Here is a 14,977-nt window from a genome sequence, read left to right as displayed (position 1 = left end):
GTAAATACACACACAGTCCATATCCTGTTTAAAAAGGAGGTGACAGAAAGGGAGAAAATCAAAGCTTGGACTATTTCCTTAGTGGCCTCCTTTTCGGCAAATGTTTTGAATGGGCTCTTTTTATGGCAATTGTCTTTTTCCAATTGAGCACCCGACTGAGCTGTTGAATATATTTTTTTTAAACCTTAACCAAACACCAGTAACATAATTATCTCCAGATATTTCTAACAATAAATTGCGTTTCTAATTTATAAAAATAAAATAAAATAAAAAAGCAGAGGGATACGGCACCGGGTTACGGCAAGCAGCAGTGTAACTGTGGCGGTGTGAGGGGTTTGTTGTTGTGCTGGGTATGGCCGCAGTGGGAGGGGGTTGCTCCCTTCAGCTCTTTGTATTCCTGAGAGTTATTGGTACGGTTAGTACGAGGCTGGGTATATAGTTAGGGAGCCTCAGTTATACTCTCTGGGTTCTGGTGTAGAAGCAGAAAGGACGCCATTGTTGAAATTCTGCAGGCTTTGTTGGAGAGCCTTCACCCCCTTCCCGATTTCACTTTCCAGAGCAGCCAACCGAGGTAGACGGCGTATGTCACTAGACGACTACATCTAAAGACATCTAAACGTATATTACTGAAGTTGTTAATTGTATGGAAAGGGGATGGACTGAAATGTTCATGGCCAATATAATAACAGTAATATTAACATGAAGAGCCCTGAACAATGTTGCACCTCTTAATATGCACACTTATTCAGAATTCCTTAATTGTATTTCTTTATTAAAGGTAGCCTACTCTCAATACACCTAAAATACAGTTAAAGCTGCTAATATTGAACATTTTCTCAAATTACTGCAATGCTATTCATCTCATGAAATGAGTTGGAAAATACGTCTGACTTTATAAAAACGAAAGCTAAGGTGTACTAATAAAATGTTTTGCTTTGTCCATAGGGAGAATATATTAACTAGTGAGAAGCAGATGAGAGAGTCTTTAAATTGTTTTAAGCGGACAGTCCACACTGTTTCCAGGCAAGTTTAAACACTGAATATATATATTCAAAAACCTATAGAACAACAGACGATATTATGCTCTCGTATTATAAAATATGAATGGATAATAGCCTAATGCATCCTGAGTCATTCATGAGTAATAATAGTGCCCGTCGTAATTTTCTAATTGCACCAAATCAATGTCTGCGATGTGTATGTCCCCTTTGTATTGTATTAGTCTATTATTATCAGCATGCCAATACTGATCATTGTCATTCCTTTCCCATGACTAATAGAATACTATAACCGGGCCACGTGGGAATCTGGCGTTGCGTCCATGATGCAAAACAGTAAGTTGTGTTTTTTTCTGAGTAACTTAAACTTTGAGCTGGAAATAGGCACATGACATTTATGCTGAAATATGTTGGTTTGCATGTTTGTGTAGAATAAGGCCACTGCTTTTGGGATTGTTTACATTTTATGAATTCGAAATTATTGTCATATTTTGTTCCACACTGTGGTCATTCTGTCATTGGACTTTGACTATTATGCTTCCACTAACCTGTACGTGTAAGAACTGAAATAGAGCCCAACATCTGCAACTGTACTATCATATCAGAGAAGGGGCTTGCAGGAAGTAAAGGCCTAGATTATTTTATTTATTGGCCAATTGCACAACTTCCAATGCAGTTGTTTTGACACACACACACACACACACACACACACACACACACACACACACACACACACACACACACACACACACACACACACACACACACACACACACACACACACACACACACACACACACACACACACACACACACAGGAAGAAAGAAATGTTATTCTTGATATGATAAAATAGCATTTCAGAAACGCCTGTTAGGGTATGCCAATTCACGTTGTTCATTATATGCACTAACGGACATTGCATTGCATTCATCTCATGGAGAATGTGTAATGTTTATGAAGAGGTTATCCCTTCTATATTACCACAGTGTAGGCTACAATTGTATGCTTTGATGAGACGTTGAGATTTTTTGTTTTGTTTTACGAATGCATTGGACCTATAAACGTTAGAGCAGATTTGACATATTCGAGATGTTATTCAGTAATTCATGTTGTGTGGTTGGCAGAGTGACAATAAAATACATATATTTTCTTTCTTAATGCTGGACAAGAGGTGTATGACATCTGTAACGAAGGTGTGTGGAATAGCTTACCTCTCATTCTCTTAACTGAACGACACGTTTGTGCTGCAGTGTGCTTTCATATCTATGCCAATGCATTATATTGCCTTGGCTTAGCCTTGAACCCCATGTATATTTCCATGTCAGGCCTAAAATGTATTACGTTATAGACGTAGGATCAGATGGAAGATGTGACGCTCTACACTTGAAAGACCTCCAACCAAACAAAGCATTTGAATCTAGGTCAGTTTAAGTAGGCCATATGAAATAATTGAGCAGTGAGGTGAAGTCCCATATTCCCTCTCACATTTGAAAGAGAAAACTGAGGCCTTCAAATAAACGCAATAAACTGCACGAGTTTTTTCTTTGCTCATTAATTTTATTCGAGATTTTTTTCTAAAGACCAGACATATTGTGTCTGTTCCTCACCTTTTAAATGAGCCTACTGGCTACCAAAATATTAGGCCTAGGCTATATATTAGCCCGTAATCAAGATTGTATAGGCGTATGCCTTTATTCATGTCTTGTTACATATTTTAATGTGATGGTGATGTTATATGGGGTGGTCTTTTGAGCGAAATGCTGAGCAGATATGATTCCGGTGAAGCCTTTAGTTTGTCTGAAGGTCGCGGCTGGCTCTGCAGGCTTTGTGCTAATAACTCCTGGGTGTATATGAAACTGAGCGTCCAAATTAACGCCATATGTTTTCCTATTAATTGACTTGCAATAGAATACAAGGCGCATAATCATTGCCACCCGGCGAGATCGACAGCACTTACCGTTGGGAATTATATAATGATAACGAATTAGGCCTAACCTTTCTAGTGAAACTTTTATATTATTATCTCTGTGTGGCAGTGATCAAGTGGATTTATTTGAGCACTATACGGGAGGCGTGTTCAAATCCAATAAATCTTCAATATGCTTTTCCCTGCTGACCCATCAAATGCACAAACACAATTGATTTAATCTAATCCTGGAATTAACCTAAAAAAATGACATAGCGATGGATTTTCTCTTATAGCAGTCTACCCCTAAGCAAATAGCCTATATTTCCACCCTGATTTTGGCTAGAATTTGTGACTTTAGCCCTATGGCAGTAGACAACAAATTCACAAACACATGTAGCCTAATGTTCTATTTGTAAGGCCTAATATAATATTATAATTGATATAGGGCCTACCTATTTTTAATTCGTATTTCAAAACAGTAACAAAACAGATATAAAACAAGGGAGTCTAAAGTCTCCAGCAGACTCATAAAAACAGTGTAAATATAGGCTGTGTTGTTGTTTTTTGCTTGAAAAAAAGGAATGTCACTTTTTATATATTAAGAGCGACGCGCGCTCCCTTCCTCGTGCCCGCGCACAGCCCCTGGCTACCATAAAATGAAGCTTCCCTTGAAGGGTAAATGAGTAGGGTCCAATTTAGTCTGAGTGATATCCAAATGCAGACAGCTAGGGTCGTTTTATCATGCTACTATTTGTCGTGATGATGCGATTTTCAAAAGCAGAGCAGTGTCATAAAGTGACATGCCTGCCACAAGTGCTCCAACTGATCTTTTCAATTAGCCTTCCATGCATGATCCAGGGCGACTTCCGCCTATTTCTAGAAATTAAGCTCAAACTTGACGTGCAGCTAGCTTTATTTTAAAGACAAATGTCAGCCAGGCTCATCATATTTTCCCACTCTTCTATATTTGGAGCTTATTTATTGCTAAGGAGCTTGTGCTCTTAGAGTCAATTTAACGCGAGGCTTCGAAGGGAAGGGAGCGGAGAACTAGAGCAGACGTAGGCGACTACAGGGAGGCTCCTTTTCCATTTGACTTCAGGTTTGGTCTGGTTTTCTGGGCTATCCTAAGCTGGATATTGTTAATTGAGTCGCATGAAAGTACTTGTTTACACGAGCGTTTGTGATGTGTTGGCTAGTGTAACAAACATCAAGTTGATAGACATAGGATTAGGTGATGATTTGTTTGAAGTGTTGACATTATACTGTAATTACTACTGTATAATGCTGTGCAGCAAATAGCATTACGCTATTTGAGCTAAAGCTTTGCAAAGATGCGCAAATCTCGGCTCAGTGGGCTAGATATGTTTTGGTCCAGCTCATACAACACCGCTGAGGCTAATCAGTGTTCTGCATGTGTGATTAGAACAATATTGTAGAATATAATGATATTGCGTGCATATCCGGAAAGCATTTCAAACATCTGACAAATGAACAATGGCAATAATTACACACTATGCAAAGTCCAGGGTGATTTCCTCTATGTTTGGTGCTGAACGTTCCGTTTAGTTTAGTCTCTTGTTTCTGCTTGATAACTTTTATTTGTGCATAGTTAACCACTAAACCGCTAGCATCGGAGACATCTGTAGTGAAGTGCCTAGCAGTTTTTAATCACAGCTCTTGATTCGTGGCTTAACTAAAGAGAGTGCAACCCCTGTCTCTGCCCAGGTCACAGCGGAGTGAATCAGCTTGGCGGAGTGTTCGTCAACGGCAGACCCCTGCCCGACTCAACCAGACAGAAAATAGTCGAGCTTGCTCACAGCGGCGCGCGGCCGTGCGATATATCCAGGATTCTGCAGGTGATAACACTGCATTCTTCTCTCTGTCTGCATAGTAAAACGCTTTAGAATAACATTTGCCTTGTGTGATTTGTATTTGGAACATACAACTAAATGCACAACCAACTATTGTTATTTCAAACCGTTTTATGTTGCAGTTTTGATTTTGGATGGTGGATTACGAATTGTGGTTTGTGGTGATGCCAGGATATGTTAGGACACAACCTGCAAACATATCCATACAAAGTAGAGATCCACTATCAGATGCATTTCAACAAAGTGCAAGTAAAATTACCGTATACCATTCAAGGTATATTTCTTGTGTTATAGACCCATGGTGATGCAAAAGTCCAAGTGCTGGACAATGAAAACGTAAGCGTAACAATGTTTGTAGTATACACATATATTACACATTAGTCTTGAATAATGTATGTGATTTGTGTCTATTGTTTTCTATTTAGGTGTCAAACGGCTGTGTGAGTAAGATTCTGGGCAGATACTATGAAACTGGCTCCATCAGACCAAGGGCGATCGGGGGTAGCAAACCAAGAGTAGCAACTCCCGAGGTGGTCGGAAAAATTGCCATATACAAGAGGGAGTGCCCGTCAATCTTCGCGTGGGAAATTCGTGACAGACTGCTTTCAGAGGGGGTCTGCACAAACGATAATATACCCAGTGTAAGTTCATTGAGTGTAAGTTACTACTCATACCATTTTATACTCATTAAAAATGAACTGAGTTAAATTACAATGAACAACTGACCTAATATTGGTTATGATTATGCACCTGTTTCAGAACAATTACGCATTGCGATTGACGACATACATTTAGTTGATATTTTGTTTATTTCCCATTTTGATACCGAGTTTCTTACCCAAATACATATTGTGAATGTGAGGGTATGCATGCAATTATGTGACAGATCACTTTTACAAGCCAATGTGCCGTCACAACCAAGGGAAACGCGTTTAATTAATGTGAAGCATTTTGGGTTTGTCTTTCAGGTGTCATCGATAAACAGAGTACTGCGCAACCTGGCTAGCGAAAAGCAACAGATGGGCGCAGATGGCATGTATGAGAAGTTGAGAATGCTGAACGGTCAGACTGGGACGTGGGGAACCCGGCCGGGCTGGTACCCCGGAACCTCAGTGCCAGGACAGCCCAACACAGGTAGGAAAATCACTGGATTTGGCGTGAGGAGTGAGAATGTTTTTATTAGGTCATTTTATAACGAAAAAGTGTTATTATTACCATTTTGTTATTATCGTTATTATTATTGTTGCTGTTGTTGTTGTCGTATATCATCATATCAGGCCTAATATTACCATCATTATTATTATTACAAAAAAAATAAACAAAATAATATTTCCTTTTTATTTTATTGTTACAACCTTATTAGGCTACATTATTGAAAGTAGCAGGGAATATACTTTTTTTGTGGAAAATCTTAGAGGATATCAAAGTTCAGCTGATGTTGTTTGTCACTAATGCATCGGCTTTATTAGTCTTATTTGACCTATGCATGGAACTGTTAAATAGGCTTGTGCCATGCCCCGAAAATGATTCAAAGATTAGGCTACTTGGTATGATTCGACTAATTATTAACTTGCAAATTCTCGACATGTTTTTCGACAAAGTTTTTTTTACACAATAAGGTTGTAATTTCACATTTTAGTCTGTACGATTTAGTCTGCACGATTGATGCATTTCTAGGCCCATACTCTAGGCCTATTTCTGAAGGAGTTCGTCAATGAGTCCATATTTTCCCCATCCAAACTGCTTTAAGATGAACAAATGTGAAGCAGTGTGCGGTAGGCCTATCTGTACAAAGGATGTTTCTGTCACACTCAAGAATTTGTTATGGGAACAGTTCTGTCGCTATGTAATTGCTCATTAGAGAACGTTTTGTTTCTCATTAAGGCGACATGAATAAGCGTCTAGTTTGAGGAGACAGCTGTAGAAATGTTCCACGGGAGACCCATGGACACGATATGGCACCACTTGCCAATTAGACACGTCAGTTTTAAGAGAACTAAACAATAAAGGATGGACACTATTGAAATACAAATAACGTTTTTTTGTCCTTCATAATATCTGCGTTTTTTTTGTTGTTGTTAACTACACCTGTCTCGAATGAGGAATCCCCAACAAATAAATACATTAACGTGAAAGGTGACCAAGTGCCAATATTAACACATATATATTTTTATAGCAATTATTATTATTATTACGTATTATTATTAGTTATTTGTGGCGGCAGGTAGTCTAGTGGTTAGAGCGTTAGGCCTGTAACCGAAAGTTTGCTGGATCGAATCCCAGAGCTGACAAGGTAAATATCCGTCATTCTGCCCCTGAGCAAGGCAATTAACCCACTGTTCCCCGTTAGGCCGTCATTGTAAATAAGAATTTGTTCTTAACTGAATTACCTAGTTAAATAAAGGTGAAATAAAAATGAAGTATAATAGTATCATAATTCTCTAATTATAGACTATCAAGGCTGTTATATAATAATAACGATTATAAGAAGTGCTTCTGCTGTTGTTGTTTGTACTTTGAATGTATCTCTGTTATCCTGTCTATTCAAAATATGCCCAAAATGTTTGTGTGAACACCTCAGCCAGCTATACCAACATCGTATGTTCACTTATGTTCTGCCATAAGTGTCTATACTTCCATGGAGTGCGATTTCAGGGAAATTAAGAATCCATTACTCCGGAAGCATACGGCAGGGTGAGGTCTCAGAGGGGGAGAAATATGGTCTCAATCTGATAAACGCCACGCAACAGTGAATAAAATAGTGGATTCATCGGAGTGACAGGGCCCAAAGAGAGACAAATCTTTCATAAGGAGAGGGTGAAAGCTCTCGCTTGCTATTTCGTGTTTTTAGAGATCAACGTGACAGTTTTCTTATCTTTTTTTCTTTATAGAGGGCTAAAGCTGTCTATGGGTTTTAGACACTTTCTCTTTCAGGGGGTCCCAGAATGTTTTTAGTTTCTATTGCTGAAAGATGCCGCCGTTGGTTCTCTATCTTTTGGCTTGTTTTACGCCTGACTGATTGCGACACGTGATACTAAGGAATGGTTTTATTTCCCAGCGCCTTTTATTAATGAAAACAAATCCCAAAATCTAGCGACAGTTGGTCTGACTGAGGGATAATAGAACACACATTCACTCCTTTTTTTTGACGGATTAGCTCCAAAACCATAGCGCACCGGTCATTGATAATCTTTCTTTTTGGACACAACAGGGACATTTAAAGGGGATAACTTTAATCTTCGCGTATGTTTATAATAATGTAATAAAACACCTTGTTCTGAATAATGCATTTGGTTTTGAAACAACACATCTGGCAGACAAGCATCGGCATAACTTCAGAGCAGAGTGAACAAAGCTACCCACATATGATGATGGGTCTCTGCTGATATATAGTCGTTCAAACATATCCGCGCCTATATTATTGAGCATACCAATACGGCTTAAGAATAGGTATACTGAGCAACCTGCCCGTGCATGTTGAAAAAACAAACACGAACTGTGAAATGGTAATCAGTCACACAATAAACTGCCAAAGCAGATGTATCTAGGCCTACATAAATAGGTAGAACGTTTGCTACGTAGGCATAATGTCATGGATCAAAAGTATGCTGAATAAAGTGTCTAACAACGCCACTGACTAAGGCCCCTCAACTCACAGTTGGTTTCTCTGTCGCCTTTATGTAACAAACACTGTCTGAGCATAGAGATGTCTCATTCAATGTGTGCAGGTTTTTTTTTTTTTTTTTTTCCATGGCCTAAAAGACGCCATAAATCTGAACTGGCGTTCAACAGGGCATCCTAGGAGACAGTGATTAATGATAGTAGTGCATAAAGGTTAACATACTGAGCTGAGAAGTCTGTTGACTGGAATCCTCCATACAATGAGGGGCACTGCGAGCCTCGAGAGAATCCTTTTGTGGCCTCCAATTGTGTCCTCAAAATTCTACCCATGAAAGTTTGCCAACCCCTTCACAGACCATGAATTTAATAGTTCCCCTTACTCTCCTGGTATCTTGTGGTCGTGAAAAACGGGTTTAATTCAAGTGTTGTGGTTTATTTCAACGGGTGTACAAACGCCCATGTGGACATTTTAAAAAGGAAAGTTTGGATTTTAAAGCATTTCCTGGAATCTAAATAGGTTCTACCATGTTGTCTTATATTTCATCACGAGAAGTATTGCTACATGGTCATTAAAGATCTAAGACAAAAATAATAATTTCCCACAACATTGTATCGCCATTTTCTATAGCCTGATGTAACTAATAATATCTTGTCAAAATAACACAATGAATTGTCAAACCCAGTCAATATCAGTTGGAAGAAGCAGAGAACGCAACAAGTCTCAACATTTCATATATTATAAGATAATGTTTTAGGCACAGGCGGGTTTTGGGCATATCCTCACAGGCCTCATTAAACTCTATGCAACGCAAAAGAAACCCCAATGCAAGAAAATGAAATAATTGCGCTAACAACAGGTGCACCTCTTGCTATGCATGAAAGCTGAACAAAGAGTGATAGTTTGAATTGATTGATTTATTATTTCTTTTTCAGATGGTTGCCCACCGTCTGACGGCGGAGGTGAGAACACTAATTCAATAAGTTCGAATGGAGAAGACTCGGATGAGACCCAAATGAGACTTCAGCTGAAAAGAAAATTGCAAAGGAACCGCACTTCGTTCACACAAGAACAGATAGAAGCGCTTGAGAAAGGTAAATTATACCGCCACTGTCACATGTTCTCGTCCAACTGTCGGCCAAAGTAATCTCATTAATGAGCTGGTGGTACTAAATTAGTATATTTTAAGCATAATTAAGGCATGAAGACTGACTCATAACTAGGTCTATTCATTTGGAACATTACCACAGATTGCTGTTTTCATTGGCGTACTTTGAACGGTTTCACTGCAAATTAGATTTTTCTCCCCACAACTGTAATTGTCTGAATGCTTTTGTAGGCATATTTGATGTATATCACATTTAATTACTTCCATTCTAGTTCTAAATAATGTATTTCTTTTTTTTCAGAGTTTGAAAGAACTCACTATCCAGATGTTTTCGCAAGGGAAAGACTTGCTGCAAAAATTGACCTCCCAGAGGCCAGAATACAGGTACAGTGACCTCTCCTGCTGCCTATTAATATCACCTTGAATTTAGGGACATTGTAATCACATTCAAAGAAGTGACCCATCCAACACTAACCATTGAAACATGAATGTGGTTTCAGGTGTGGTTTTCAAATAGAAGGGCAAAGTGGAGGAGAGAGGAGAAACTACGGAATCAAAGACGACAAGCCAGTAACTCCTCCAGTCACATCCCTATCAGCAGCAGTTTCAGCACCAGTGTCTACCAGCCCATCCCACAGCCCACGACACCAGGTTGGAGTCAGTGATCTTTATCTTTAACAAAACGTCTTATTACATCATGTGCATTCCACCTTAATCTATTGTTGTAGGATCCATTTATGGGATTTTTAGAACTGTAGCCTAATCAGCATGTAAAACAAAAATGTGTACAAATGTGGGTGGAAAGTCAGGAGTGCCACACAATCCATTCTATGTTCCTGCAAATCAATGTTGCAAATGGCAATCAGGTGCTGACTGGTCTCTAAAATAAATGTATATATCCTACCCCTGCAGTATCGTTCTCGTCAGGATCCATGTTGGGAAGACCAGACACAGCCCTTACAAACACATACAGTGCCCTGCCACCTATGCCAAGCTTCACCATGGCCAACAACCTGCCTATGCAAGTAAGTACATCACCGTCAGATCCAATAATAAAATGTAGCATTTTGGTGTTTTTTTCTAATGACTTTGCATAGCATCCAAGTTATTTACCACAATAAATATAAACCTATACAAAGTATAAACACATGTCACAAGTGAATGCTAAGAACTGGCAATGCTGTAGGAAATACTATGTTGAATTTGTAAACTAAATATGATAGTGCATTATTTACATTCCCATGGCTTAGTGTGTCCCTTAGCCCATCCCTTAGTTGTTGGGACCATAGAAATGAGATGCTGCTAGGTGACAGGTGATCTGACTGTCATGTGTGCTGTTTACCCCCAGGCTCCTGTGCCCAGCCAGACCTCCTACTCCTGCATGCTGCCCACCAGTCCCTCAGTCAACGGGCGGAGCTACGACACGTACACCCCTCCTCATATGCAGGCACATATGAACAGCCAGTCAATGGCAGGCTCAGGAGGCAACTCAACAGGTAAGCAGAGAAACAGGTCATGACAAAATAAACAAATGAATCACCATTTGCTAACATGAGTAGGCAAACATGGTGCCTGAACTGATCTACCGCTCTGTGTTTGTTGTGTCAGGTCTCATCTCTCCTGGAGTATCTGTTCCTGTCCAAGTGCCAGGCAGTGAAGCAGACATGTCCCAGTACTGGCCCAGGCTACAGTAGACACGACTACCGTCAACGTGTGACTCCTCGGATATTGTCTTGAACGAAGAGGCTGTCCAGCAGTATTTAATTACAGACAAGAGAAAATAGACTCTAAAAGACACTATTTTGTACGGGGATTGTGCCATTCTCTATCATTCTTTGGAGGCAAAGACTTGAAAAAGAAAAAAAGAGAAAGGACTTCTGTAAAGTGCTCGGTGTAACATCCTTAATGGGGGAAAAAATATCTCTGTTCTCCGTTTCCAACTTATGTCATTTTTGGTGTATTTGTATATGGCCATTTGTATGTCATAATGAAAAAACAACAACGTGGATGGACTGTGAAACTGAGTTGTTCCTTGCTTCTGCTGAAAAGAAGATCATTTGTGAAGAATTTTCTGCCATTAATAGTTTTTGTCAACGTATATCAAGAAGCTCTCCCAGTCTGTGTACAGAATGTGGACTCTGGTGAAACAAGTTTGTATCATTCAAAGGCAGAGCTGGACCAGCAGGTACCAGCTGGGTACGAGAAGCCCATTTCTCTGTTCTTTTCCTTTTCCAAAGCTTTCTGGCAGAATCATTGTAAATGGAAAGCATTAACCGCTAAAAAAAGAGGTGAAAAAAAACAATTGGTAGCTAAAAACTGTAGATTGTGTCTTCGATATAATTCAGTTTGTTATGTCGAAATGTAAGTATTGGTCTTCCCTAGCAGTCTCCCGGACACAATTTCTAAAATAAAGTTAATTTCATTTATATTTCTCTGAATATTCTATGTGTGTTTTATACACATCTTCAAGTAATTTCATTCAATCGGGTACAAGTTCTTTGTTATAGTTGTAGTTAAGTGTTTTACTTTATTCTGTCCCACTAAAACCTTTCACTGCAACAATGCATAGTAGCGCAAGGCCTTACAGCCTTTTGAGGTTTGCATCTATACATGTCTGAATGAACCTTTCTTGATTGTACAAACAGACCAAAGCCTTTGTATATAATTTATGACACAACCTCCATTTCCTTTTGTAGTCTTCTGTTGCCAATTTTGTAAATATTTTGTTGACTTTTACGTAGACGCAGAGTTTTAAATGTTAGTTTATCAGCGAGTCTTTAACTTATGAGCGAAAACCAGACATGTCCTTATAGCGGGTTGACCAGACATTTGCTTGTCAGCGCTTTAATTTGTCTGACATGAGAGGATCCTGAAAAGTTACTTTTCACGAAAAGTTTTGCTCTACGACCCCCACAAGCTTCATGAGAGTCGCCTGAAGTCGGTGACACTGACGTACCAACTCCGAACAGGTCTTCTCACAAAATCGCCTGTCTAGTCTGAACGGTTTGAGTTAGAATCTATTAGGACCCCACTACCGAAAGCTGAGATTCACACGAACACGGAAATGTTATGCTCCATGACCCACACAAGCCCATTGCTGGGTGGTGAAAATGAACAAAAGTGAATGAGGGGTAGAATGTGCCAAAAACAAAGGTAAATATGGGTCTAAAAATAGCTAAATGATCCATGGTATGACTATCTGAAAACAATTCCACATGTTAGCTTAGTAGAACATCCCCCCAAGGCTTAGGCTCAAGAGGGTTAGCTAGTAATAAAAAATTTATTAAAAAGATAGGTGTCGAAATTATTGGCACCCCTGTTTTGAATACTCCGGCACCCTCCCCTTGCGAGGATAATGGCACTGAGCCTTTTAAAATATATATTTTATGATATTGGAGAACACATTGGGAGGGATCTTAGACCATTCATCCATACAGAATCTTTCCAGATCCTTGATATCCTTCTTTCTGTGCTTATGGAGTGCCCTCTTCAATTCAAACCACAGGTTTTCAATGGGGTTCAAGTCCGGAGACTGAGATGGCCATTGCAAAATGTTGATTTTGTGTTCAATTAAGCATTTCTTTGTGGATTTTGATGTGTGCTTGGCGTTATTGTCTTGCTGGGTGATCGATCCACTTGCGGACCAGTTTCAAACTCCTGGCAAAGCCAACCAGGTTTCTGGCTAAAATGTTTTGGTACTTGGTAAAGTTCATGATGCCGTTGACCTAACAAAGGCCCCAGGACCAGTGGAAGCAATACTGTGCCATAACAACAATGATCCACCACCATATTTTACAGTAGGTATGAGGTTCTTTTCTGCATATGCATCCTTCTTTCAATGCCAAACCCACCACTGGTGTGCGTGGCCAAAGAGCTCTATGTCATCTGACCATTGCACTGGTTTCAATCCAAGCGCCAATGCCATTTAGCAAACTAAAGACCGTTACACTTGTTGGTTTCACTCAATCAAACCTTTTTTCTGGCAACCATTTTAAAGAGTCTCATTGTAGATTTTGAGACTTGTTGACCCGAAGATGCAACCAAGTTCTGTATTTCTACAACTTTGGCCCATGGATTTGTCTTTGCTTCCCATACCATCTTCCTCACTGTGAGTGGAGACAAGATACTTTTGCATCCAATACCGGACAAGTTTACTACTGTTCCAGTGGTTTTTAATCTTCTTTTTAATCTTCTTAATTGTTGCCCTAAAAGTGGTAAGTGGTGTATATATATATATATATATATATATATATATATATATATATATATATAATTTTTTGGTACCCATTGCCTGGTACTCATTTCCTGATTTATGAAGGTCAACAACCATTTGTCTCTTTTCCTTTGTGAGTTCTCTGCCATTTCCCATGGTGATGGAGGACAAAGGGATTTTACATGTGTAAAGCCATAAACTGAGTTTAACTTAAAATAATGAACGTATTAATGCAGATTACATTTTGTTTGATTTTATTTGTAATAATCTTTAGGGGTGGCAATAATTGACATCTTTTTGAGAGAAAAAAATTGTATTACTTGTTAAATAAAATATATTTCTCTGAACAATTGTATTGGGGCGGCATGGTAGCCTAGTGGTTAGAGTGGTGGACTAGCAACCGGAAGGCTGAAAGTTCAAATCCCGAGCTGACAAGATACAAATATGTTGTTCCGCCCTTGAACAGGCAGTTAACACACTGTTCCTAGGCCCTCATTGAAAATAAGAATTTGTTCTTAACTGTCTTGCCTAGAAAAAGTATAAAAGTTTCCCCAAGTATTTTTAGCATACAATACACTGAGCATTTGTATTATTTATTTATACGGTCTTGTTTTGCTCATCTTTATCAAGAGTGCCAATTATTTTGGAGGTGACTGTAGCAATTTAAGAGTTTATTTCCAAAAAGCTATATACACCATTTTTTCACATTTGTGTTTTTTCATCAAAATGGACTGCTTATACGTAACTTCATATGTGTGTAAATGTTAGTGTTCTCAGATTTTTAATTAATAGATTTTAGATGTGTATGAAAATGTTTTTTTTTTCTGCAAAACACTATATGTACATTGTTTAGCTGGAATGGAATTTTCAAATCCTGTATATTTGACTGTGATATGTGGTTGTCTCACCTAGCTATCTTAAGATGAATGCACAAACTTTAAGTCGCTCTGGATAAGAGCATCTGCTAAATTACTAAAATGTCAAATGTAAATGTTTTACATACAGATCTCATACTACTTACTGTATTGAATTATAATTTGTATTTCTTTTATATTGATGTCACAAATGTATCATTTGTACATTTCTTTATTAAAAATGTACGTATTTGTTACATTTGACTGTGTAAAACCAAGCAGTACTACTTATTTCTCTGAGTGTAACCAGGTTTCCATCCAAACCTTTTATGCGATAAAAATTGTCACGACAGGCCTGATGGAAACAGCTAATTTTTTGGTAAACCTTCCAAATGTCGACAAAG

At 38.8% G+C, this 14,977-nt stretch overlaps 1 protein-coding gene across 11 annotated transcripts; it reads left to right on the top strand.

The window, feature by feature from the left end:
- Positions 1-946: 946 nt before the first annotated feature.
- Positions 947-13,724, top strand: LOC135524154 (paired box protein Pax-6-like). 11 transcript variants are annotated; one of them, XM_064951394.1, is made up of 13 exons: positions 947-1,023; positions 1,281-1,334; positions 2,169-2,192; positions 4,634-4,764; positions 5,074-5,115; positions 5,205-5,420; positions 5,748-5,913; positions 9,334-9,492; positions 9,808-9,890; positions 10,007-10,157; positions 10,419-10,531; positions 10,855-11,002; positions 11,115-13,724. In XM_064951394.1, the coding sequence occupies exons 2-13, from the start codon at positions 1,322-1,324 to the stop codon at positions 11,198-11,200; spliced, it is 1,332 nt and encodes a 443-aa protein (XP_064807466.1). In that variant the 5' UTR covers positions 947-1,023; positions 1,281-1,321; the 3' UTR covers positions 11,201-13,724. The 11 variants fall into 11 exon arrangements, with proteins under 11 accessions (XP_064807466.1, XP_064807465.1, XP_064807464.1 ...); XM_064951393.1 differs by having other exon boundaries at positions 10,007-10,163; XM_064951392.1 differs by having other exon boundaries at positions 5,205-5,435.
- The last annotated feature ends 1,253 nt before the right edge of the window (positions 13,725-14,977 follow it).

This window comes from Oncorhynchus masou, chromosome 31 (assembly GCF_036934945.1).
Source record: "Oncorhynchus masou masou isolate Uvic2021 chromosome 31, UVic_Omas_1.1, whole genome shotgun sequence".
Classification (NCBI taxonomy): domain Eukaryota; kingdom Metazoa; phylum Chordata; class Actinopteri; order Salmoniformes; family Salmonidae; genus Oncorhynchus; species Oncorhynchus masou.
This window is presented reverse-complemented; position numbering and strand designations above follow the sequence as displayed.

Excerpts from the sequence above, each read along its gene's own strand:
- LOC135524154 (XM_064951391.1), top strand. Across the intron at positions 4,765-5,073 it reads ATATATCCAGGATTCTGCAG|ACCCATGGTGATGCAAAAGT; the intron begins GTGATAACACTG and ends CTTGTGTTATAG. Across the intron at positions 10,164-10,418 it reads GCCCACGACACCAGGTTGGA|TATCGTTCTCGTCAGGATCC; the intron begins GTCAGTGATCTT and ends CTACCCCTGCAG.